Raw genomic sequence first — 27,913 nt, 5'->3', positions numbered from 1 at the left:
AACCTAATGGTCAGAAAAAGGGCTGCCTATGTATGATCCCCAATCAGAGACAACGATAGACAGCTGCCTCTGATTGGGAACCACACTCGGCCAAAAACAAAGAAACAGAAAACATAGAATTTCCCACCCGAGTCACACCCTGACCTAACCAAACATAGAGAATAATAAGGATCTCTAAGGCCAGGGTGTGACAATCTATGGACCTGACCCAGTCGTTCCTTCTAAATGTTCCATTGCCATACTGGCTGGCAATGTTCTTATCCCTTGCTTGCTAGCTAGCCAACTACGGCTAACTTACGATCACATCAAAAAGTGCAGCCAGAATAACAGAAAAGTAGCTGCATTTGCTAGTGACATTCATTTTGACATCCATAACAATGAGCTAATGAGGCGTGATTTCGCCTGGCATAGAAAATGTGCTCACTTGTCAGGACACTGTTGTTTAGAGGAGTTAGCCAACAACACAGCTACAGTAAATTAAACTGAAGCTGGAAAGACTGCAAATTAGCTGCATTTCATTTGACCTTTTTTCAATTTAATTTTTTTTGTATATATCCATAAAAATGATGCCAGCTGATTCCTGATTTCGACTTGCTGAGAAACGCTGCCTGCCTGTCTGTCTCGTCCTGACACGTTCATTACTATTGGACAGCAGGAGATCGAATTTGAATATTGAAACAATGTTGCAAATTTCAGAGACAGACAGCAAGGTTTATACAAATATCCGCTGTTGAAAACTAAATGTTTGAGCAATGCACTGTCTGTGCGTCAGTATATTGTCTATAAAAGTGGATCCTAGTGATTGTATTTTCCTTCTTATTTAGATCTCTCTCTCTCAGACCTCACATCAGGAACAGAGCGGTTCAGGATGGAATCGTATTTGTCACTTTGATCCACTGTCTAGTTCATCTCTCTCTCTCTCTTTCTCTCTCTCTCGCTCCCTCTCTCTCTCTCTCTATATATATATATATATATATAGAGAGAGAGAAAGAGAGTACCTTTAAGGCCTCAACATCTTGCTGAATTTATCTGAACTAACGTTTTTTTTTCTGAAGTTCTGTTGGTGTCCATTTTGAAGGTGCTGAACAAAGGCCTACCTTTGTCACAACTCGTTTGCTTGCACTTGCTTATACTTAGTGCTAAGTGTTAATGATATAAGAACAAACATTTTGAATTTACTGAACCTAATGTAATGATGTTTGTGTATTGTTCAAAAGTCAAAACCCATGTTGCCATTCGGTATTATTGAAGGAGAATGAGGTTCTTATCGAGTTACGCTAATCCACAAGGAGTCAGTAGAAACCATATTTATTTAAGCCATATCAGCTATGGTTTTTTAAAAGGCAGTAAAAATGAGGCTGAATGAACTGCTTCGCTGCCAGAGAAGGCTCAGCTGATAACCAGGTGTAGCGGTGGTAAGGATTCACTCCATGGTGCTGAAAAGAAAGCTCTTCTTTTGAGACAGCTTTATATAGGCTCTAAGAGTTTGTGGGCACCGTTTGTAACCGTTATAGTGCAATTAATGTATTGTTTAGTGTTGTGTAAAAAAATAAAATGGTTGAGTTTGCCCCAACAAGATTTACATGTGAAAATCGTCACTGTTTTAGAGTAATATAATATATAGAATTGATCCAAAGCGACTTACAGTCATGCGTGCATACATTTTTACATATGGGTGGATCCGACAATCGCTCTACCAAGATGCATGGCAAGGTTCTAAAAGCGTTGTAAAGCCTAAATTGAATATGATTTATAAACCCTTTATTAAGCAGTATTTATGCCACCATTTATAAAGCACAGGTTTATGTCACATTTGACATTGGTGGTTAGGTCTAACAGTTATGCCACTTTATACCCTTTATAGAGCTTGACGTATGGTTATAGATGATGTGACACATTTATGTAGTGTTTATGAAGGCTTTATGAAGCCTTTATAAGCTGCACGTAATAAGCTGCACGTAAATTTCAGACTTGATTTGCGATAAGATTTTTTTTTTATCAAGCCTCACAAAAAATGTCCATTCATTCTAATCATAATTCACATTTCCTGTTTCTGCAAGATAATTTTCCTGCTGTAGCAAACTGAACCATGCTCATAATTATTCTAAATGGACCCTGTATGGTGCCACAAAAAAAGTTTCTTACTATAAAGAACAATTCAAAAAAAGTATCTATATACAGTAGCACCAAAAAAGGGTTCTGCCATGGTTACAAATCTTTTTAGATTTTTAGATATAGAACACTTTTTTTATGGTTCTTTATAGAACCTTTATGGAGAATGGTTCTATAAAGAATGTCACAGCTTTTCTTCATGTGTTTATTAATAGGTTGAATCAGGTGTGCAAGCTTTGGAACAGCTGGGTGTCCCTGAGGAGAGAATTGAAAACTACTGACTTAGCCATACATTCTCAATTGACATAAGGCCATACATAGGTGAGTCTTTCACAAGACACCAACACCGGCAATAATCATATATAACAAGTAATAGTATAACACAACAGATTAGATAAACTGGAATGACACTCTCACTCACGGTTGCACAAAAAGAGCTGTGAGCAAACCCCGCCCCCCAAATATTCAAATGAGCCGCCGCACCTACATTTGAATTATCACTAAAAGAGGAAATAACCCTTTTTTGAACTGAAAGAACAATTGAAAGGCTCAAAGGGTTCTTTGGGTCAGTATGGTTCCACATAGAACCATCACCCTTCACAAAGAACCCTTAAGGAACGCTCATTTTTTTTGTATGTAATGGAGAAACAATTTGACTGCCGAGTGGAAACCTCCAGGTGTTCTCTTCTCTCGTAAATATTATCATCACGCTCCTTACGGAAACATTTGACTCTATATTCACCTTAGAAAGTATTCTTCATAGGGGTGTTAGGGGTGTTAACCCTGGTGTCCTGGCTAAATTACCAATCTGGCCCTCAAACCATCAAGGTCACCTAATAATCCCCAGTTTACAATTGGCTCATTCATCCCCCTCCTCTCTCCTGGAACTATTCCCCAGGTCGTTGCTGCAAATGAGAATGTGTTCTCAGTCAACTTACCTGGTAAAATAACGGATGAATAAATAAAATAAAATAAATTCATTCCTTGTCCTGAGGACGCACTGGGAGTGCAGGCATTGGTTACAGCACACCTGATTCAACTAATCACTAAACTTTATTAATTACTGAAACAGATGTGTTAGTGTCGGGCTGTAACAAAAAATGGCACGCTCTCACCAGGACCGAAGGGCCCTAAGACCATGATTGAAGAACACTATCCTATCCTGCCAAGGCTCAGCAGAGGAGATTAAACCCTTTGAAAACGCTGGTATGATACTGTTGGGCTAAAATGAAAACCTGCACACCATGTGGTTCCCAAGGACCACAATTGAAGAGCAGCAGAGAAATAGTTCCGTCCAGGGGATCTGAGTGGTGTATGGCAAGCTGAGATGGAGGGTCTTGCCAGGGCTCAGGAGTGCAGATTAAACCCTCTAAAGACGTTGGCTAACACACTGCCACTCTGCTCTGGCAGGATTGAAGGGCCATCTCATCTCTGTAAAGCCACAGCCACCAGATGTAACCCCCTCACCCCCCACTCCACCCCCCACCCCACCCCCCACTCTGGCATGCACATACACACACAAATGCCCCCTGGCCTAGCTCCTGACCATCAGTGTGATAAAGTGTGTGTGTGTTTGCCCCTGAGCATGGCCTGCTGCCAGGCTTTGGAGTGTATGTGTGGGCATGCCTGTGCGTGCCCCCTGGCGTAATGACTGAGACCCTTGGTTTAATCAACCCACTCTGGCTTTCGGCCAATGGCTTTGATTGATACATTTTTACTGTACACAGACCTGATCTTCTCTCTGCCCTCCCACATATATATCTTTTTTCTCTCTCGCTCTCTCTCTGCATAGCATTGCCTCAGTCTTCTACCATATCAGAGCTTACCTCCACAGTGAATGATTAACGTGCATTGAAGTTTTGTTGTTTCCCAATATGAAATGCCCTTTATCCCTTCCTCAACAAACTGCTACACAAACTCCTAGCACCTTTTCCTCAGCCATCTTAAATATTGAGTGAAGAGTGAATCTATGCCAGGGAATTTGGACTGATCTTAGGGCAACAAACACACAGAACCAAAACAAACGTAATTTGAGGCAAATTGGTCAATCTATGGATTAAGTTCCCATGTGATTACTTTCTCCACTACTGACCTGTCTTGGCATTCAAGCTTTTGTATCTGTCCATTCATAAGCAGGTCAACTACTTAACTCACTCTCTAATCGCTAAACCCCAGTCGATATACAGTCAGAACGATATGCTGTTAATAAGAACAAAAAATGCCATTATGTCTGGCCACCGTTGCAGACACACTCAGGGATCGGAATAGCCTCATCTTTTCAGATGGTGATGGTGGTAGGGGTGATTAGGTGAGGCTCGGTGCATTGGAAGAGCTCATGTTTTAGGATGGGAGGAGGAGGGGGTGGTTAAGTGAGGGAATAAAGGGAAGGATAGGGTACATTGGAGCCCAATGTTGATTTTCAGCACTGGGCTCCCTCCAGGTCCCCGGGGGCCGCTAACTAACTGAGCTGCCGTACCTTTGGCAGCAGACACATCCAGATGGTAGAAATCTGGAGCACTGGGATGGAGGGAGGGCTGGAGGGATGGAGTGAGAGAGGGATGGAGGAATGAAGGGAGAGGGAGGATAGAGAGATGGAAGGAGGGCTGTAGGGATGGCTGGAGAAGGGAGAGGTGGAGGGAGTGACATGGGGAGGGATAGATGGCTCAAGGGATAAATGGCTCAAGGGAGAGATGGATGGCAGGAGAATTTGGTAGAGGATGGATGGATGGAGGGCTAGAGGGAGGGATGAATGGTAAGAATCTGTGTGAACTGGGATGGAGGGATTGCTGTAGAGATGATGGAGGGAGGAAAGTAGGACAGGAGGGGTGGAAGTAGAGAGCGAGGGAAGGAAGGTGGCAGGTGACCGATGGCACATGAGACCCGCTGAGAAAAGCAAACGGCCGGAGGGGATGATCTTCTCTCCTCCTCCACTCTACCTTCTCCTCAGGGGCTGGACTGATATATGACTCACAGACCAGACACTGTCCATCTCTACCAGACGGAGGGAGGGACAGAGAGACACACACACACATAGAGAGAGAGAGAGAGAGAGAGAGAGAGAGAGAGAGAGAGAGAGAGAGCGAGAGAGAGAGAGAGAGAGAGAGAACGAGTGAGCCGCAGGATCATGGCAAAGGTTTCTGCCTCCCAGACCTCCCATCAGGAACAGAGCGGTTCAGGACGAAATCGTATTTGTCACTTTGATCCTCTGCCACTTATGCCACTGTCCCCTGGCACTGTCTATTTCACTCGTTCTTCTTTCCTCAACCTGTGTTTCTCCATCTGTCTCTCTCTCTCTCTCTCTCTCTCTTTCTCTCTCTCTCTCTCTCTCTCTCTCTCTCTCTCTCTCTTTCTTTCTCTCTCTCTGCCGCTCCAAACTAATCTGGCCCTGTCATAAAACACAAACCCTCTGTGTGAGCGATGACACGGCCACTGACTGCTCCTCCTGCTATTTTCATGCGCTCCACCACAAACACTTTAGCATGGCAATCTAAAAATACATAGCCGGAGGGGAATAACAATGAATTGCCTAACAAATCTGTTTCCTGTATGAAGCATCGGGTCCTTCCTGCATAGTGCGAGCTGTCATTAGTAATCTAGAAAGCCACATCCCAAATGGCACCCTATTCAATACATGGTATACTACTTTTGACCAGGACCCGTAGAAAGTAGTGCACTCTATAGGGAATAGGGTGCCATTTGGGACGCACTCTAGGGGATGTGTAAAAGTAAGTGTTAAGACTGACATGGATCTTATACAAGACATCTCTTCACATTCAAATGGGCAATCTGTATTAGGCTGTCGCCCGTCTCGCCTACTCCTTTTCAATCAATTGCCTTATGGGACACGTACTGTATCTACCTACCCGTCTGACAGGCAAGTTTCAATTTGCTCCAGACATCATTCAGCCATTAAGGATACATCGCTGGGAAGTTTAATTGCCATGATGGAGGATAGGGAAACCTCATCCTGCTTCAGAACTCTGTTACAGAGATGGGGCACAGCATGGCTGCTCGGCTACCCAGGTGGGTGGGTTTCATTAACTCAATGTGAAGGAAAGATGTAAGTTATACCTCATAAAATGTGAAGTGCTTTGAGACGTAGTGAAATAGCCAATTTAAATTCTGTTCAGTATAACTAGCATGCTGACACTGGACAAGGAAAGTCAGAATGCCGGGCTACAAACCACATTGAGTGATGTCAGCAACTGAGAACAGGAAGCATCAAATTAAACTTTATTCAAATGCATTTCAAAACATCAAGTATTCCTTACCTGTGACCAGGAAGGTGCAGCGCCCAGCCCCGGCCTCATTGTTGACATCACAGGTGTACTCCCCCCAGCCCTCGCGGTTGAGGCTTTTGACGGTGTACTCTGTCTCGTCGCTCTGGTCGAAATGTCCAGCGTGGAGCAGGCGGTTCCCCAGCCGCCACTCATAGCGCAACACCCGGGAAGGGTGGGCACGCAGGACCCGGCAGTTCATTGCCACTGGCCGGCCCAGGCCCTGACGCATCTCTAACAACACAGGCTCCACCGACGGAGGGTCTGGGGCGGAGAGAGGAAGCTGTTAGACTAGTATAGGGTTAGGGTGAACCAGGGTGAATCACAGAGGGTCTCTGAAAGAAAAAGAAAGAGCGTTAATGATGAGAGATTGAGAGAAGTAGTCTTATTTAATGTTTTATTTCACTGTGGGAGGGTCTTGGATGGGGAAGAAGAAAGACTGCACTGTAAAAAAGATCCTGTAAATTGTAAGTTACTGTAAGTTACTATAAGTTACTGTAAAAAAAAGAAACAGTATGTTGCATTACTTTACATTTAAAGAAACTTTGGTTTAACAGTACATTACTGCAAAGTGTATAGTAATGTACAGTTAAACCAACATTTCTTTGGAATTTACAGTAACATACTGTACCTTTTTCGACAGGTAACTGACTGCCAATAAGTTAGCAAAAACTTTTATTTGCAACAGTGCAGGGCTAGAAGGTGCAGTACCATCTCTCATTCTACCTTTTCGAGAATCAGACTTAGAAGGGTTTGGGAGGGACACAGAGAGATGGATCGGAAGAGGAGACACTTGGGAAGGAAAGGAGAAAAACTCTCAGAGTTAGACCAGGGACCTAGGAGAGCTAGACAGCGAGAGAGGGGGGAGGTATATCTGTGTCATTTACTCAGATCACTGTGGGAGGGTACGGGAATGACACAAACCACTCAAGATCGCTTCGAGGAAAGCTAGTTTTCCACAAGGGAGCTTTGTACTCTCGTCCTCAAAGTACACTTCGAGACCCAAAGATGGAAGGTATGTGAGGGATAAAGTGTGAGAGAGAGAGATACAGTGGGGAGAACAAGTATTTGATACACTGCCGATTTTGCAGGTTTTCCTACTTACAAAGCATGTAAAGGTCTGTAATTTTTATCATAGGTACACGTAAACTGTGAGAGACAGAATCTAAAACAAAAATCCAGATAATCACATTGTATGATTTTTAAGTAATTAATTTGCATTTTATTGCATGACATAAGATTTTGATACATCAGAAAAGCAGAACTTAATATTTGGTACAGAAACCTTTGTTTGCAATTACAGAGATCATACGTTTCCTGTAGTTCTAGACCAGGTTTGCACACACTGCAGCAGGGATTTTGGCCCACTCCTCCATACAGACCTCCAGATCCTTCAGGTTTCGGGGCTGTCACTGGGCAATACTGACTTTCAGCTCCCTCCAAAGATTTTCTATTGGGTTCAGGTCTGGAGACTGGCTAGGCCACTCCAGGACCTTGAGATGCTTCTTACGGAGCCACTCCTTAGTTGCCCTGGCTGTGTGTTTCGGATTGTTGTCATGCTGGAAGACCCAGCCACGACCCATCTTCAATGCTCTTACTGAGGGAAGGAGGTTGTTGGCCAAGATCTCGCGATCCATGGCCCCATCCATCCTTCCCTCAATATGGTGTAGTCGTCCTGTCCCTTTTGCAGAAAAGCATCCCCAAAGAATGATGTTTCCACCTCCATGCTTCACAGTTGGGATGGTGTTCTTGGGGTTGTACTCATCCTTCTCCTTCCTCCAAACACAGCGAGTGGAGTTTAGACCAAAAAGCTCTATTTTTGTCACATCAGACCACATGACCTTCTCCCATTCCTCCTCTGGATCATCCAGATGGTCATTGGCAAACTTCAGACGGGCCTCGACATGCGCTGGCTTGAGCAGGGGGACCTTGCGTGCGCTGCAGGATTTTAATTCATGACGGCGTAGTGTGTTACTAATGGTTTTCCTTGAGACTGTGGTCCCAGCTCTCTTCAGGTCATTGACCAGGTCCTGCCGTGTAGGTCTGGGCTGATCCCTCACCTTCCTCATGATTATTGATGCCCCACGGGGTGAGATCTTGCTTGGTCTTGGCCATTGTGGAGAGGTTGGAGTCTGTTTGATTGAGTGTTTGGACAGGTGTCTTTTATACAGGTAATGAGTTCAAACAGGTGCAGTTAATACAGGTATTGAGTGGAGAACAGGAGGGCTTCTTAAAGAAAAACAAACAGGTCTGTGAGAGCCGGAATTCTGGTTGGTAGGTGATCAAATACTTATGTTGTGCAATAAAATGCAAATTAATTACTTAAAAATCATCCAATGTGATTTTCTGGATTTTTGTTTCACAGTTGAAGTGTACCTATGATAAAAAATTACAGACCTCTACATGCTTTGTAAGTAGGACAACCTGAACAATTGGCAGTGTATCACATACTTCTCTCCACTGTATATAGAGATAAAAAGTGACAGAGAAAGAGAGAGAGGCACAGCAAAAGAGAGAGAAAGAAAAACACTGAGAGAGAGAGTGAGAAAGGGGAAGAGGAAACTGAGGTAACAGAGTGGACTGGATGTTACTTCAGCTAAAAGCACAATTTATGTTAAAAAATTAGATTTAGTTGACTCAATTAAAGAGTATCAAAAAACACTTAGGAAACCAGCTGACAATAATTAGCATATCGTAATGTCAATACTCTTCACTGATGGATGAGAAACCAAGAATAACAACAACTCATTAAATCAATACAAAGTATTAAATTATTATAAATTATTATAAATGTCTAAAACAGAATATGTCACGCGTAATCTGAATCTGGTGACTGAGATGACAAACTGCATCTGAAGAATCTCCAAAATGGGGAGAAGTATATGAATTAATGAATAATCTATTTGAGAATGAGACAGGCTGCGTCTCCTCTTCCACCAGACCAGACCTCTTCATGTTAATAATTCACCCAGACATATCCATTCAAGGTAAGAGTCTGATTCTGCCCACGGCCCTGGTTGGTAGGTATTACAATCCAATCAGGAGAGCTGTGTGTGTGTGTGTGTGTGTGTGTCTGTGTGTGTGTGTGTATGTGTGTGTCTGTATGTGTGTGTATGTGTGTGTGAGAAAGAGAAACAGAGTGTGTGTGTGTGTGTGTGTGTGTGTGTGTGTGTGTGTGTGTGTGTGTGTGTGTGTGTGTGTGTGTGTGTGTGTGTGTGTGTGTGAGAAAGAGAAACAGAGTGTGTGTGTGTGTGTGTGTGTGTGTGTGTCTGTATGTGTGTGTATGTGTGTGTGTGTGTGAGAAAGAGAATCAGAGTGTGTGTGTGTGAGAAAGAGAATCAGAGTGTGTGTGTGTGTGTGTGTGTGTGTGTGCGCGCGTGCGTGAGGTGAGAGAGGCGTGTGTGTGTGTTAAGTATGTTCATTTGTGTGGGAGGTGTTGTAAGCAAGTGTGTGTGTGGTTTTGACTAAATACATTCTCTCCTAATGATGCTCTGACTTGACAATCTTCACGCTCTCTATACAGATGTTTGACAGAAGTCACAGTGGGGTTTTAAAACAACACACAGAGAGAGGAGAGAAAAAGAGAATTACACACAAGAGGCTTAATTGCCCAGAATTAGCATATGCCACAGTGTAGAGTAGAGCAGCTGTGCTGGTGTTTCTGTGTTGTTACTGTGGTGTTGCTGTTGTGTGTAGCAATTGCTCTGGGTCAGAGGTAGAGGAAGGGAGAGCTGAAACAGCAACATGAGGGCTGAAGATGGTAATCCAAAAGGACATTTGGTTTGCGTGCCCCCAAGCCCTGGTCATTAGCCTCTCAGAACCAAGGTTTTAATGAATGACTTATATGATAAATTAAACAAAGAACCAGGATAAGGACTAGCTGCCTGCAAGGTACGAATGTAAATATAATAACCTCACAAAGGATTATATGAACGAAAAAGAGGGAACACATTTTATTGTGGTTGTTAAAAGAATAGAGCAGCATATGTAGTCTGGTGTTACTATGTGTGTGTGTGTGTGTGTGTTTTAACTATACTTATGGGGACCATACGTCCCCACAATAATAGTAAACAAACAAAAATATGACCAACTGGGGACATTTTGTTAGTCCCCACAAGGTCAATTGCCATTTCTAGGGGGCTTAGGGTTAAGGTTAGAATTAGTGTTAGCGTTAGAATTAGGTTTAGTAGTTAGGGTTAGGTTTAGGAGTTATGGTTAGGTTAAGGGTTAGGAGCTAGGGTTAGGTTTTGGGGTTAAGGTTAGGCTTAAGGTTAAGGTTAGGGGTGTGTTTGTGTGTGTGTGTGTGTGTGTGTGTGTGTGTGTACAGATGAGACTCCTTTTTATCTTGGCTCAATGAAAACAGGAAACAGCAAACCACTCCTTCCTTCATTGAAGCAGGCCTGTGCTTTTACCAAGCGAAACAACTAGCACCGTCTGAAAGGTTGGAGTCTGAACCGAAACTCCACTTATAACATTACAATTGTAGGCTTGTGTGGAACGACTGCGAATCAGGCACTATGCTCCTCAGACTCGCTGAGTGGCACTAGACCAAATTACAGTAAGTGCAGTTCAATTTCACACAGAAAGACAAATAAATACAGAAGCCTTGGCAAGTTGAAGAAAAAAAACTTAAGGGAACGTCTTTTAACTACACAGGCTTTACGGCCTTATCCCTCCAGTATTTCTCCAGTGGAAACGCAGTTTGGTAAACTGTGTGCTTCGTGTAACAGTAAGGGTTGATGGTAAGGTAGTGAGGGCGACTGGCTTGCTGCAATGTCCCTGTTTTGGGGAGAGTGTGCGTGGGTGTGTGTTTGGAGTGCGTGTGTGTACATTTAAACTTTAGTCATTTAGCATGCGTGCGTGTGTGTGTGTCGCAGGTTTGAGGACTAACCATGGAGCTCAGTAGTAATCCATCATCAGTCAGTGGGTAGCGTGTGTGACTGTAATGAGTGTTCTTCCATACCGATCTCGACAAACCATTTCTGCATGGATCTCGCTTTGTGAACAGGGGCATTGTCATGCTGAAACAGGAAAGGGCCTTCCCCAAACTGTTGCCACAAAGTTGGAAGCACAAAATAGTCTAGAATGTCATTCTATATGCTGTAGCGTTAAGATTTCCCTTCACTGGAACTAAGGGGCCAGAACCATGAAAAGCAGCCGCAGACCATTATTCCTCCTCCATCAAACATTACAGTTAGCACTATGCATTCGGGCAGATTTGTCAGTTGGACTGCCAGATGGTGAAGCGTGATTCATCACTCCAGAGAACGCATTTCAACTGCTCCAGAGTCCAACGGCAGTGAGCTTTACACCACTACAGCCGATACTTGGCATTGCGCATGGTGAGCTTAGGCTTGTGTGCGGCTGTTCGGCCATGGAAACCCATTTCATGAAGCTCCCAACGAACAGTTTTTGTACTGACGTTGCTTCCAGAGGCAGATTGGAACTCCATCCTGAGGGTTGCAACCGGGGACAGACGATATTTACGTGCTACGCGCTTCAGCACTCTGCGGTCCCATTCTGTGAGCTTGTGTGGCCTACCACTTCACTTCTGAGCCGTTGTTGCTCCTAGATGTTTCCAATTCACAATAACCGCAATTGGAATTGACTGGGGCAGCTCTAGCAGGGCAGAAATTTGATGAACTGACTTGTTGGAAAGGTGGCATCCTATGATGTTGCCACATTGAAAATCATTGAGCTCTTCAGTAAGGCCATTCTACTGCCAATGTTTGTCTATGGAGCTTGCATGGCTGTGTGCTCAATTTTATACACCTGTCAGCAATGGGTGTGGTTGAAATAGCCGAATCCTCTAACTTGAAGGGGTGTAAACATACTTTTGTATATATAGTGAATGTCACCGGTTTCACAAGGGGAAAACATCAGCGTTTGGATGTCATTTCCCTATAGATTCCCATATAGACTCCGCAACATGCTCCATTAGAATAAGGATATACAGTATTCAGACCCCTTCCCTTTTTCCACATTTTGATATGTTACAGCCTTATTCTAAAATGTATTAAATAAAAACAAATCCTCATCAATCTACACTCAATACCCCATAAATGACAAAGCGAAAACAGGTTTTTAGAAATGTTTGCAAAAAATATATATATATATCCTAGTTACGTAAGTATTCAGACCCTTTGCTACGAGACTAGAAATTGAGCTCAGGTGCATCCTGTTTCCATTGATTATCCTTGAGATATTTCTACAACTTGATTGGAGTCCACCTGTGGTGAAATTAATTTGATTGGACATTATTTGGAAAGACACACAACTGTCTATAAGGTCCCACAGATGACAGTGCATGTCAGACCAAAACCAAGCCAAAAGGTCAAAGGATTTTTCCGTAGAGCTCCGAGACTGGATTGTGTCGAGGCACAGATCTGGGGAAGGGCACCAAAAAAATGTCTGCAGCATTGAATGTCCCCAGGAACACAATGGCCTCCATCCTTCTTAAATGGAAGCAGTTTGGAACCACCAAAACTCTTCCTAGAGCTGTCCGCCCGGCCAAACTGAGCAATCGGGGGAGAAGGGCTTTGTTCAAGGAGGTGACCAAGAAACCGATGGTCACTCTGACAGAGCTCCAGAGTTCTTCTGCGGAGATTTGAGAACCTTCCAGAAGGATAAAGGGTCTGAATACTTTCCGAATGCACTCTACATCATAAATATACACTCACCTACATATTTATTTGGACAGGGTGTCATGTACTGTCATGTTGTGTCTTGTCTCTGTCCTTTCCCTTCACCCTGTCTCCCTCTGCTGGTCGTTGTTAGGTTACCTTTTCTCCCCCTCTTTCCCCCAGCTGTGCCTTGTCTCCTCCTAACCACCTCGTCACCCCTTTTCCCACCTGTTCCCTTTTTCCCTCTGATTAGGTCCCTATATCTCTCTCTGTTCCTGTTCCTGTCCTTGTCGGATTCTTGTTTGTTGTGTTTCATGCCTGAACCAGACTGTCGTCATGTTTGCTGTAACCTTGTCTTGTCCTGTCGGAATCTGCCGGTCCGTCTGAGCCTACCTATGTTTGGTAATTAAAGAAGCTCTGTTTAAGTTAATTCGCTTTTGGGTCCTCATTCACGCACCGTAACAGAAGAATCCGACCAAGAATGGACCCAGCGACTTCGGATCCTCTCCACTCAGCCGTCGGGATCCAGGGAGCGATGCTAGGCAGACACGAGCAGGAATTGTCTGCTGCTCGACATGCCGTTGAGACCCTGGCCACCCAAGTCTCCAACCTCACAGAACAGGTTCACCATCTCCGCCTCGATCCACCGGCCACTTCCAGGGCTTTCGAATCTCCGGAGCCCAGAATCAAGAACCCGCCGTGTTACTCTGGGGAGCCCACTGAATGCCGCTCGTTCCTCACCCAGTGTGATATTGTGTTTTCTCTCCAGCCCTACACTTTCTCCAGGAGCACTGCTCGTGTCGCCTACGTCATATCTCTCCTTATTGGACGGGCTCGTGAGTGGGGCACGGCAATCTGGGAGGCAAGGGCTGAGTGTACTAACCAGTATCAGGACTTTAAGGAGGAGATGATACGGGTTTTTGATCGATCTGTTTTTGGGGAGGAGGCTTCCAGGGCCCTGTCTTCCCTATGTCAAGGTAATCGATCCATAACAGACTACTCTATTGAGTTTCGCACTCTTGCTGCCTCCAGTGGCTGGAACGAGCCGGCTTTGCTCGCTCGTTTTCTGGAGGGTCTCCGCGCAGAGGTAAAGGATGAGATTCTCTCCCGGGAGGTTCCTTCCAGCGTGGATTCCTTGATTGAACTCGCTATTCGCATTGAGCGACGGGTTGATCTTCGTCACCGAGCTCGTGGAAAGGAGCTCGCGTTCTCCGTTGCCCCCCTCTCCGCATCACTACCATCTTCCTCTGCCGGCTCGGGTGCTGAGCCCATGCAGCTGGGAGGTATCCGCATCTCGACTAAGGAGAGGGAACGGAGAATCACCAACCGCCTCTGTCTCTATTGCGGTTCCGCTGGTCATTTTGTCACTTCATGTCCAGTAAAAGGCCAGAGCTCATCAGTAAGCGGAGGGCTACTGGTGAGCGCTACTACTCCTGTCTCTCCTTCAAGATCCTGCACTACCTTGTCGGTCCATCTACGCTGGACCGGTTCGTCAGCTTCCTGCAGTGCCTTAATAGACTCTGGGGCGGAGGGCTGTTTTATGGACGAGACCTGGGCTCGGGAACATGACATTCCTCTCAGACAGTTAAAGGAGCCCACGGCCTTGTTCGCCCTGGATGGTAGTCCTCTCCCCAGGATTCAGCGTGAGACGCTACCTTTAACCCTCACTGTTTCTGGTAATCATAGTGAAACCATTTCTTTTTTAATTTTTCGTTCACCTTTTACACCTGTTGTTTTGGGCCATCCCTGGCTAGTTTGTCATAATCCTTCCATTAATTGGTCTAGTAATTCTATCCTCTCCTGGAACGTCTCTTGTCATGTGAAATGTTTAATGTCTGCTATCCCTCCTGTTTCCTCTGTCTCTTCTTCACAGGAGGAGCCTGGTGATTTGACAGGGGTGCCGGAGGAATATCACGATCTGCGCACGGTGTTCAGTCGGTCCAGGGCCACCTCTCTTCCTCCACACCGGTCGTATGATTGTAGTATTGATCTCCTTCCGGGAACCACCCCCCCCCCGGGGTAGACTATACTCTCTGTCGGCTCCCGAACGTAAGGCTCTCGAAGATTATTTGTCTGTAGCTCTTGACGCCGGTACCATAGTCCCCTCCTCCTCTCCCGCCGGAGCGGGGTTTTTTTTTGTCAAGAAGAAGGACGGGTCTCTGCGCCCCTGCATAGATTATCGAGGGCTGAATGACATAACAGTGAAGAATCGTTATCCGCTTCCTCTTATGTCTTCAGCCTTCGAGATCCTGCAGGGAGCCAGGTTTTTCACTAAGTTGGACCTTCGTAACGCTTACCATCTCGTGCGCATCAGGGAGGGGGACGAGTGGAAGACGGCGTTTAACACTCCGTTAGGGCACTTTGAATACCGGGTTCTTCCTTTCGGCCTCGCTAACGCTCCAGCTATCTTTCAGGCATTAGTCAATGATGTCCTGAGAGACATGCTGAACATCTTTGTTTTCGTTTACCTTGACGATATCCTGATTTTTTCACCGTCACTCCAGATTCATGTTCAGCACGTTCGACGTGTCCTCCAGCGCCTTTTAGAGAATTGTCTTTTTGTGAAGGCTGAGAAGTGCACTTTTCATGCCTCCTCCGTCACATTTCTCGGTTCTGTTATTTCCGCTGAAGGCATTAAGATGGACCCCGCTAAGGTCCAAGCTGTCATTGATTGGCCCGTCCCTAAGTCACGCGTCGAGCTGCAGCGCTTTCTCGGCTTCGCGAACTTCTATCGTCGTTTCATCCGTAATTTCGGTCAGGTGGCAGCTCCTCTCACAGCCCTTACTTCTGTCAAGACGTGCTTTAAGTGGTCCGTTTCCGCCCAGGGAGCTTTTGATCTCCTCAAGAATCGTTTTACATCCGCTCCTATCCTTGTTACACCTGACGTCTCTAGACAGTTCGTTGTCGAGGTTGACGCGTCAGAGGTGGGCGTGGGAGCCATTCTTTCTCAGCGCTCCCTCTCTGACGACAAGGTCCACCCATGCGCGTATTTTTCTCATCGCCTGTCGCCGTCGGAACGTAACTATGACGTGGGTAACCGCGAACTGCTCGCCATCCGGTTAGCCCTAGGCGAATGGCGACAGTGGTTGGAGGGGGCGACCGTTCCTTTTGTCGTTTGGACTGACCATAGGAACCTTGAGTACATCCGTTCTGCCAAACGACTTAATGCGCGTCAGGCGCGTTGGGCGCTGTTTTTCGCTCGTTTCGAGTTCGTGATTTCTTATCGTCCGGGCTCTAAGAACACCAAGCCTGATGCTTTGTCTCGTCTCTTCAGTTCTTCAGTAGCCTCCACTGACCCCGAGGGGATTCTCCCTGAGGGGCGTGTTGTCGGGTTGACTGTCTGGGGAATTGAGAGGCAGGTAAAGCAAGCGCTCACTCACACTCCGTCGCCGCGCGCTTGTCCTAGGAACCTTCTTTTCGTTCCCGTTCCTACTCGTCTGGCCGTTCTTCAGTGGGCTCACTCTGCCAAGTTAGCCGGCCACCCTGGCGTTCGGGGTACGCTTGCTTCCATTCGCCAGCGTTTTTGGTGGCCCACCCGGGAGCATGACACGCGTCGTTTCGTGGCTGCTTGTTCGGTCTGCGCGCAGACTAAGTCCGGTAACTCTCCTCCTGCCGGCCGTCTCAGGCCGCTTCCTATTCCCTCTCGACCGTGGTCTCACATCGCCTTAGATTTTGTCACCGGACTGCCTTCGTCAGCGGGGAAGACTGTTATTCTTACGGTTGTCGATAGGTTCTCTAAGGCGGCTCATTTCATTCCCCTTGCTAAGCTTCCTTCTGCTAAAGAGACGGCACAAATCATCATCGAGAATGTTTTCAGAATTCATGGCCTTCCGTCAGACGTCGTTTCGGACAGAGGTCCGCAATTCACGTCTCAATTTTGGAGGGAGTTTTGCCGTTTGATTGGGGCTTCCGTCAGTCTCTCTTCCGGCTTTCACCCCCAGTCTAACGGTCAAGCAGAACGGGCCAATCAGACTATTGGTCGCATCTTACGCAGTCTTTCTTTTCGCAACCCTGCGTCTTGGTCAGAACAGCTCCCCTGGGCAGAATACGCCCACAACTCGCTTCCTTCGTCTGCGACCGGGCTATCTCCTTTTCAGAGTAGCCTCGGGTACCAGCCTCCGCTGTTCTCATCTCAGTTCGCCGAGTCCAGCGTCCCCTCCGCTCAGGCTTTTGTCCAACGTTGCGAGCGCACCTGGAAGAGGGTCAGGTCTGCACTTTGCCGTTATTGGACGCAGACTGTGAGGGCTGCTAATAAGCGTAGAACTAAGAGTCCTAGATATTGTCGCGGTCAGAGAGTTTGGCTCTCCACTCAGAACCTTCCCCTTAAGACGGCTTCTCGCAAGTTGACCCCGCGGTTCATTGGTCCGTTCCGTATTTCTCGGGTCATTAATCCTGTCGCAGTTCGACTTCTTCTTCCGCGATACCTTCGTCGCGTCCACCCGGTCTTCCATGTCTCCTGCATCAAGCCCGTCCTTCGCGCCCCCGCTCGTCTTCCCCCCCCCCCCCCCCATCCTTGTCGAGGGCGCACCCATCTACAGGGTCCGTAGAATTTTGGACATGCGTCCTCGGGGCCGTGGTCACCAGTACCTCGTAGATTGGGAGGGGTACGGTCCTGAGGAGAGGAGTTGGGTTCCCTCTCGGGACGTGCTGGACCGTGCGCTGATCGAGGATTTCCTCCGTTGCCGCCAGGTTTCCTCCTCGAGTGCGCCAGGAGGCGCTCGGTGAGTGGGGGGGTACTGTCATGTACTGTCATGTTGTGTCTTGTCTCTGTCCTTTCCCTTCACCCTGTCTCCCTCTGCTGGTCGTTGTTAGGTTACCTTTTCTCCCCCTCTTTCCCCCAGCTGTGCCTTGTCTCCTCCTAACCACCTCGTCACCCCTTTTCCCACCTGTTCCCTTTTTCCCTCTGATTAGGTCCCTATATCTCTCTCTGTTCCTGTTCCTGTCCTTGTCGGATTCTTGTTTGTTGTGTTTCATGCCTGAACCAGACTGTCGTCATGTTTGCTGTAACCTTGTCTTGTCCTGTCGGAATCTGCCGGTCCGTCTGAGCCTACCTATGTTTGGTAATTAAAGAAGCTCTGTTTAAGTTAATTCGCTTTTGGGTCCTCATTCACGCACCGTAACACAGGGATTCAAATTTTTCTATACCCCAGCATTTTGGATTTGAGATGAAATGTTTCATGTGAGGCGACAGTACAGAATGTACAGTACTTGAGTGTATTTTTATACATGTCTGTTTTTGAGTTTAGAAATGTGCAAATAAATACGTAGAGCAGTGTACATAAACCCAGTGGACACATGGATGTATGTGTTTGTATGTGTGTATGTGTGTGTTTGCATCCATGTTGTAAGGGACACTGTATGTCACTGGTTCAGGGAAAAGCTTATCATTCAGATTTAATTTCCCTCGACTCAGACTTCTGATGCTTCCATCAGGGAGTGACACAAAGTAGACACTAACCAGCGGGCACACAGACACACTCACTGCTGGATGTGTGTGTGTGTGTGTGTGTATGTGTGTTTAACCATGTGCTATGTTGTTAGGCAGACTCCATTCCCTTTGTGTGTTAGGGTTCAAGGTTCACCAGTTCTCCCCATGTGGCACAGCCAACAGCCTATTCTTGTCTCTCTCAATCTTGCTCTCCCTCCCTCTCTCCCCACCCCCCATCCTATGGATGTTGCCTCTCCCTCATTGCTCAGTATAACTGGTGTGCTATTGGATCTCCCCCCACCACCACCACATGGGTACAACACAGATTTACGTCTATTCCTCACCGTTCGAAGCCAATGAGCCAATACAGTACCATACGTGTCACGTGTTTCCTCACTGCATTGACTTTCCACAGCCTACAGGGAAACACGCAGGCAACACCTGAAAATATAGACCTTTTACCTAAAGAGAACTCAAGCGTTCTTATGCGTGTCACCTTTGGAAATCCATCGTGTTTTGATATTGCATTCTGATACAGGACCTAACAGTCATTAGCTAGTCAAACTGATGGCATATTTAATGACGAATGCGATTGAACTGTTTATAAAGAGTCTTCATACTGTTGAATAATGCAGACGACAATGCTGCGTCGCTTGAACGCACCCCTCTTAGCTGCTTCCACTAAGGCCAGAGATAAATGAAATAATGAACTTCCAACAGCAGGGTCTGCATTACCATATTGTTATTCAACTTTTAGCAGTGCTGGGCAAAGTACCCAATTGTCGTACTTGAGTAAAAGTAAAGATATCTTAATGGAAAGTTACTCAAGTAAAAGTGAAAGTCACCCAGTAAAATACTGGGTTCTAAATATACTTACGTATCAAAAGTAAACGTAATTGCTAAAATATACTTAAGTATCAAGAGTAAAAGTATAAACCATTTCAAATTCCTCATATTAAGCACCATTTTTATTTATTTTTTATTTACAGATAGCCATGGCCAATTTCAACACTCAGACATAATTTACAAGCGAAGCACGTGTATTTAGTGAGCCCGCCAGATCTAAGGCAGTAGGGATGACCAGGGATATTCTCTTGAGAAGTGCGTGAATTGGACCATTTTCCTGTCCTGCTAAGCATTGAAAATGTAACGAGGGTGTTTGGGTGTCAGGGAAAATGTATGGCGTAAAAAGCACATGATTTTCTTTAGGAATGTAGTGAAGTAAAAGTATAAGTTATCAAAAATATAAATAGTAAAGTACAGATACCCCAGAAAACTACTTAAGTAGTACTTCAAAGTATTTTTACTTAAGTACTTTACACCACTGTGTCACATCCTGACCATAGTTCCTTTTTTATGTCTCTCTTTTAGTTTGTTCAGGGCGTGAGTTGGGGTGGGCATTCTATGTTTTGTGTTCTATGTTTTCTATTTCTATGTGTTTGGCCTGGTATGGTTCCCAATCAGAGGCAGCTGGCAATCGTTGTCTCTGATTGAGAACCATACTTAGGCAGCCTGTTTTCTCACTATGGGTGGTGGGTAGTTATTTTCTGTTTAGTGTTTTTGTTGCACCTTGCAGAACTGTTCGATTGTCGGTTTGATGTTTTTGTTTGAGTATTCATCTTTATTAAAAGTATTATAAATATGTACAACGCTGCACTTTGGTCCTCTTCTCCTTCTCCCGACGACAATCGTTACACACTGACTATAGAGAGGGATAATCTATTACCTAAAAAGTATCAAATGTATGCTAATCAATGTGGTAGTTTCATAGAATCACTAATGGATTTACCTCCGTCATCAACTCGGATGTATAAATCTGAAGCATCCGGTTGGTGTTTCCATTCACTACCAAATATGGTGATAAGAGGAAGCCTGTGGCTGGCTGTGGGAGAGATGGATTTTGGATAACATTCTGCTAATTTTGTCATCGATGAAACATGTTCATCTCCATTCAGTTTTCTGTTTCCAACACTAGAACCTGGTTTCCAAAACTAGAAACATGTAACAAACAGAGCGGACTGTGTTTTGTAGACTATACCTTTTGACAAAGTTTTTTAAAATTGCGTTGTTTAGAAGGAGTGCAAGGGTGAAATGAGTTATTGTACACGCACACTTCACAGAATAGTCCGTCCCTAATGGAAATATTCAAATACATACTAGAAAGCGCCAATAGGATCTCACTAGCTCGTGCTTGGCTCTGCCCACCTCCACTACGATTAATTTGCTCCCATTGGAAACAACACTGGTCTATGTTGGCTTAGCTATAAAAATCGTAAGAGATTACTTTATCCCAGCCTCATGTTTACAACCAACACAGTCGCTGACCTTTGCTGCTGCCGCAACGCCATTCGTTCAACGCGGCTGATCAATTCAATATTGTTCTATAAAAATGGTCATATTCAAATTTCAGGCCCCAAATGTAGTGTTGTAGTTAGGCCTCGTTATGTAATGTCATGTGTGGAGATTAATTTGGCGTTAGTAAGTGTGCCGTTAGTTTAGGGGGTGATAGTGATTCATATTAGAGTGTCGCCCCCGGGAGCTGTCGTACTCGCCTTTATTGATGCAGAAAAGAAAATTAATTAAAAACAATAATCGTATAATTCCGTGCATTTTTCTCCGACAACAGTCTCTTTATCCCACTCTTTTGATGTATGTCAGTTAGAGCTGCTGCTCCGCTCGGGGCAAGAATCACACAATAGCAGCGGCGTAACGTGGTGGGGAGGAGAGGATGTGAGAGACAGCAGCATGGGGACATGCAGCTGCGTTTACACTGCTCAGGGGCTGAGAGGAGAGAGAGGGAGAGAGAGAGAGAGAGAGAGAGCGAGAGAGAGAGAGAAATGAGAGAGAGAGGACTCAATTGTTCTAATCCTGACAGACAGCCACCACCGTCCAGCCAGGATACCTCTTTATCCCTCTCTCTTTTTTCTCTCTCTATCCCTCTCTTCATACACTCAGGGATTCACCGAGTTAGTTTTAATAAGAACATTAGAGTTTCACAGCTGGAGATATGATTTCTGCCCTTGCTTTGCGTTTCTATTAGAGCCAACACATATTTCCTGGATGTGGCATCGAGACGAGGCCTCCCAATCCTTCCCTACCTCCCCTTCTGGCTCAACCAGCTAGCCGAGCAGCAAACAGATGCAGGTTTTTACATATCAAAGCTGTCGACTGGGCCCCGCTTGACGCCTTCCTTCACGCCTCTAATGCTCTTTGCTTCAGAGGACTGTACCTCGGCCCCTTGATCGAGTTACTAAACACGACGGCTTTGCAGATGGCACGCCACCAAGGCATGCTGCTGCTCGCTCTCTTCCTCGCTCACGCTGGGGTCTGGAAACGCAGGCGAGAAAAACATCTCAGAGGGTTTGGGTTGCTCTCATGTGGCGGGAGACAGGCCAAGAGAGAGAGAAGGAAGAAAGGAGAGGGAGAGGGAGAGAGAGATGGGGAGGGAAAGTGTCTGTACCACAGTAACATCTAAGACAGTACAGTATAAAGATAGGCAGGAACTGCTTCTCCAATAGAAATCTTTGTTCACACTTGTAGGTGATGTAATGGCGACATTGCCTAGCTAAGATCATGCGCAGAAACACGTCATCGGGTCCAACGGTCGTCTCGCACTGAACTGCGCATGTGCAGGCTGTCAAATCAAAGTTGTTTTTGGTGAAAATGAAAACGTGTCAGTTTCTCACTTTCACACGGTTTGAATAATAACATGTTCAACTACTGTACTTTTAAGACACTGACACCAATCTAGATTGTGCCTTTAGATTTTGAGAAAATCATCCACTAAGGAAGAATTTTTCACTTCTCTAATGATTGTGGGCGATTAGAACTGGCTCGCAGTCAGCATTCTAATTCATCCCAAAGGTGTTCGATGGGGTTGAGGTCAGGGCTCTGTGCAGGCCAGTCAAGTTCTTCCATACCGACCTCAACAAACCATTTCTGTATGAACCTCGCTTTGTGCATGGGGCAATTGTCATGCTTAAACAGGAAAGGGCCTTCCACAAACTGTGGCACTAAGTTGGAAGCACAGAGTTGTCTAGATGCTTGGTCATGAAAACCCATTTCACGAAGCTCCCGATGAACAGTTATTGTGCTGACATTGCTTTCAGAGGCAGTTTGGAACCTCGTAGTGGGTGTTGTAAATGAGAACAGGCGATTTTTTCGCACTACGCATGTCAGCTCTCGCCGGTCCCATTCTGTAAGCTTTTGTGGCCTACCACTTCGCGGCTGAGTGATTGTTGCTCCTAGACGTTTCCACTTCACAATAAAAACATTTACTAGCAGGGCAGAAATTTAACTAACTGACTTGTTGGAAAGGTGGCATCCTATGACAATGCCACGTTGAAATTCCCAGAGCTCTTCAGTAAGGCAATTCTACTGCCAATGTTTGCCTTTGGAGATTGCATGCGGTGTGCTCGATTTTATACACCTGTCAGCAACCAGTGGCTGTAATAACCGAAACCACTAATTTGAAGGGGTGTCCACATACTTTTGTATATATTGTGTATTTGAAACCACACTGAATACACAACAGAAATAATAGTACAGAACAATTACAATCGAGCTGGATACAATGCATACTATGTACTGTACCTATAGAACAATGACCCTCTCCTCCCATGTCTGTAAAAATGTGCCCCTCATCTCACATGTGTTAAAAAAAAAACATTTGCAATTTTGACAGTAACCCTCCTTTTCAATTTCTACACACAGCAAGCAAAGTGTTTGTGATGTCCAACCTACATGGGTAGTTGGTGAGTCAGACAGTTTTCATGCATCTAATTTCTATTCTGCCGCATATTTCTCAGCGGAGCCGGTGGCAGCCTGCCTCACCACATCAGCAAAGCTACCACCTTGTCCTCGACTGACGAAACACCTTCACAGGTGGAAGCTAGGACGCTATTTCCCTAGCAGCCTTCCAGTCCCGACAGAGCCCTTCTCTGCCCGGCCCGACAATGACAGTGGCCTTGCTCCTCCTCTTCCTCCCTCGAGAATTAGTGATAGTTTCTATAGTTAGAGTGCCAGCCCTCCTTCTCCTCGTCCTCCACTCCCAGAAAACCAAGCTGACAACTGCCAGGGACCAAGCAGCACTCGTGAGAGCGACGCCCCTTCTCTAAACACTGGCAAGCAGACAAGTGACGAGACAGATTGCGTGGAGTCCGAGTTCCAATGTGTAGGCCTAATATAAATAGCCTCCAGATAAATACTGTATAGGGTATATAGCTATAGCTAGCCCAGTAGTCTAGACTGCATTGTCTGCATAATATAAACAATCCCTAGTAAGCTATTGTTTTGACGCTGGACTGATTGTATTATTTACCATTAATAGACTGGTTTTACACAGCACAAACGTTATATCTAAACTGCGAGAGAGGTAGGCCTACAGGACAGTTGTATATTCTGTTTGAATTTCCCAATTGAATTATTGAACAAGTAAATACGTTATTGTCGCCAGTCAGCATTCTAAATAGCAGCATTGCGACACCGTAAGCCTATAGCTTCGTGAAACATAAACAGTAGGATAAAATGACCACCAAATAAAAATAAACATGTATCCATTGAAGCAAAGCTATAGGCTACTGCAAGCACTAGCGCCACATAATCTGATAGTCTATCGATAGGCGGCCGCGTAGAAGTAACAATTTCAGCACCATGGACAGCGATCGGTAGTCTATACTTTGTGAGTAGCTGACGCATTCGTTTCTTTGGGGTTCAGAGAAACCGCGCTGTGCCAGTGTATTTAGTACTCTGTGACTGGTAAAAAGGGCCATGAAAACACACACTGATATGATGATTGATTTATCAATGCTTAACCTCTAATAACTGGCTTCACTATAAACACTGCTTTGGGATGTTGGTGCCGAAGAATATAGTTGTCTGCCAAGATATCACTCATTGAACCTAAACGTGTGTGTGTGTGTGTGTGTGTGTGTGTGTGTGTAAGCGGTGACTTCAGACATGTATTGTAGTCCTAATCTTTACTTGACTGATTCCTGGCCTCCTCTCTCCATCCACTTCAGCTCTATCCATGTCAGACCTCCATCAGTGTATCACTAAAACCTCTTAAAGCCACCCTTATCCACCTTTACTGGTCACCATGGAAACGTGGGGACACACCTACTCAACATAGCTTTTAGACCAGTAGGTCTGTGCAGCCTCAGGATGTATCCCAAATGGCATCCTAAGCCCTACACCCTTAGGAAAAAGGGTTCCAAAATGGTTCTTTGCAAGGCAAAGGGTTCTAGCTAGCAGCAAAAAGGGTTCCCTATATGGAGACAAACCAAAGAACCATGTGGTTCTACTTAGCACCTTTTTTTCCCCTGAATATTCTTTCCCTCACCCCTGAAAGTGGCCTGAGTTTTCTTCAAATGCCATTGAACTGGTTGTTCAAAGGTTACTGCTACTCAAGGGAAAAGAAACATGTTGTTGTTTCTAGTTTTACTTTGACTCTGAGTGAAGATGGATCTTCAGGGCAGAGGAATACTTTTCATTGAGAGACTATTTCTTTAGTCACTTAGGATGTAACAGGGGAAACGGTATAGAGACACCGATTATATTCAGTTACTGGCACAGGTCATTTGAACGTATTAGCCGTCGGTGTGACTCACGTAATAATATGGAGGGAAGATGATTAATTCAGGAGGAGGATAGTTCCATTTACCATCTTATTAGCTCAGTGAGTTTGTGTTCCGTGGTGAACATTATTCTTATCGAAATGGCTTTGGAGATAGATCAGAGCGTTTTGTTTTAATATATGGAACCTTTTATGTAACTGTATGCCGACGGAGGACATATTGTCTTTATTCATATCCTCATAGAGGAACTATATTCAACATTTCCCTTGGTATGGGCAAATCTTATTAGGGTAGTTTAATCTCTGTTCTACCTGCATGTTTTCCTGATGAAGGGAAGCAACATGGCACACTTCCTCTCCTGCAAGCACAGGCAAGCCTGCCTAACAGATATTTTCACGAATGCAGTTGATTGCGGAGGGATGCTAAAAAGCTTCTGGACAGGCCTTTGAGTTAGTGCCCGCATGTTTATCTTGTTTGCTGCTATTCCAGATCTAATTGTGCTACCCTAAAACCAAACGGGAGTCTCGCCGTCACTGCTTTACGATGCGAAGGGCAGGCTGGATTATCATGACCTATCGCTCCCGGTAGGAGTAAATTGATCTCGGCCGAGAGAAGAAGAATGGAGGGAAGAGGAGCTGCATCCGTTCATGTCCACTGAGAGTGCAGGAGTGGGCCAGACTAGGCAGGCATTCACAGTGGTGGGAAAAGTACCCAATTGTCATACTTGAGTAGAAGGTTACTCAAGTAAAAGTGAAAGTCACTCAGCAAAGTACTACTTGAGTAAAAGTCTAAAAGTATTTGGTTCTAAATATACCTAAGTATCAAAAGTAAATGGAATTGGTAAAATATTCTTAAGTACCAAAAGTAAAAGTATAAATCATTTCAAATTCCTCATATTAAGCAAAGCAGATGGCACCATTTTCTTGTTTTTAAAATGTACAGATTGCCGGGGGTACACTTCAACACTCAGACATCATTTACAAATGATGCATGTGTGTTTAGTGATTCTGCCAGATCAGAGGCAGTAGACATGACCACAGAAGTTCTCTTGATAAGTGTGTGAATTGGACCCTTTTCCTGTCCTGCTAAGCACTCAACATGTAACGAGTACTTTTGGGTGTCAGGGAAAATGAACGGAGTAAAAAGTACATTATTTTCTTTAGGAATGTAGTGAAGTAAAAGTAAAAGTTGTCAAAAATATAAATAGTAAAGTAAAGTACAGATACCCCAAAACACTACTTAAGTAGTACTTTAAAGTGTGTTTACTTAAGTACTTTACACCACTGGGCATTCAGAATGTGTGATGGACTCTTATGAAGAGGGATCTTTTTTCTTTTTTTCCCTTTATTTAACTAGAAAAGTCCGTTAAGAACAAATTCTTATTTTCAATGATGGCCTAGGAACAGTGGGTCAACTGCCTTGTTCAGGGGCAGAAACGACAGATTTTTACCTTGTCAACTCGGGGATTCAATCTTGCAACCTTTCGGTTACAAGTTCAAAGCTCTAACCACTAGGTTACCTGCCGCCTGTCGTGGTAATTTCCTAAATTACTAAATGATGAGAGAGCAGTCAACATACCAGTCAGAGTTATACTTAAGAAGTCCATCTTTAATTATATGAGCTTCACCATAGCCCTTTGACTCTCAGATCAATTCAGTGTCTATAAATTAATTAATTACAAAATAATACTTAGTATCTTTTATAGCCAAGATACACCCCTCTCAACTCACATGGCGAACCACCGATCTTAGGAACTTCACAAAGGGCCTTTTACTTGAGAGAGAGGAGTATCCCATAGCCAGATAGCATTAGCTATAAATTATCGTTCCGTTTGGTCTCTTAGACGAGGTTCTACTTCTCGTTCTTGGTACTTCATAGTACCAAAACATTACCTCATCCAATGGCATATATCAATTGTAAATTCTAGACACTCCCATCTCAAATACACCCCCTCCTGGACAAGCTCACGGAGGGGAGTGGGGCTCTAGTTCATATACTAGGTCAAGATTCATGCAACATCAGAGGGTAATACAATGGTTCCAGAAACTGCCATACTCCTCCTCCCAATGGGAAAAGGAGGGAGTGACTGGAGAACAGACATGGTGGAGCCCTTCACATGGTTTAGGAATAGTTACAGACACATTCAAATATGAAGACAATGTTCAAACCTGACTTCTCCCTTTCTAATATTCTGCATATTACCAGACATGTAAAATACAATCCTGACCTCTCCCCTCTCTGGGCCCCACGTGACTTTTCCCTAGAGAAGAAAGGAAAATACAACTGCCAACAGTATAGTCCAAAAGAAGACATTCTAATGACAAGTATAAAGTAAATAAAACATCTTATTTATCTATGTTACCTAACTAATTCTGATTCAGCTACGACACGCCCCTCCAATTGAACCACCTGAGTGAACTACAGGGAATTGATTCTAGCTCAGCACCAACACACCTAATTAGAAACGGGGCTACATGACTTTTCAGAATATGCTGTATTCAACTTAAGATCTGCTTCTTCCCACAACATTGCATTGGAGATGCTGTGAGGCACAATATTCACCTTAACTCTCTTTTCCTCCCCACACATTGCATTGCAGCTGCCCGTGTGTGAGGCATGGGGATCTACAGTGTTGTTGTAGAGCAGGGTTCCCCAAAAGGCAGCCCGTGGGCAGTGATTTTATTTCTCCCCCAAAGTTTTCTGAGCCAAAAATAAATAAAGTATTCCGACCCCTTCCCTTTTTACATATTTTTTTTTAACGTTACAGCCTTATTCTAAATTGGATTAAATATTTTTTTTCCTCATCAATCTAAACACAATACCCCATAATGACAAAGTGAAAACTGTTTTTAGATTCTTATTTTTTTTAAATACAGAAATACATTATTTACATAAGTA

General features: G+C 44.8%; 1 protein-coding gene across 1 annotated transcript in view; it reads right to left on the bottom strand.

The window, feature by feature from the left end:
* Positions 1-27,913, bottom strand: part of LOC110529233 (MAM domain-containing glycosylphosphatidylinositol anchor protein 2) — a 364,546-nt gene that overhangs the window by 105,148 nt on the left and 231,485 nt on the right. Inside the window, exon 10 of the mRNA XM_036985374.1 lies at positions 6,384-6,653. Coding sequence (XP_036841269.1) covers positions 6,384-6,653 — 270 coding nt within the window. The remainder of the gene's footprint in view (positions 1-6,383; positions 6,654-27,913) is intronic.

Source organism: Oncorhynchus mykiss, chromosome 8 (genome assembly GCF_013265735.2).
Source record: "Oncorhynchus mykiss isolate Arlee chromosome 8, USDA_OmykA_1.1, whole genome shotgun sequence".
In the NCBI taxonomy this organism is placed as follows: domain Eukaryota; kingdom Metazoa; phylum Chordata; class Actinopteri; order Salmoniformes; family Salmonidae; genus Oncorhynchus; species Oncorhynchus mykiss.
This window is presented reverse-complemented; position numbering and strand designations above follow the sequence as displayed.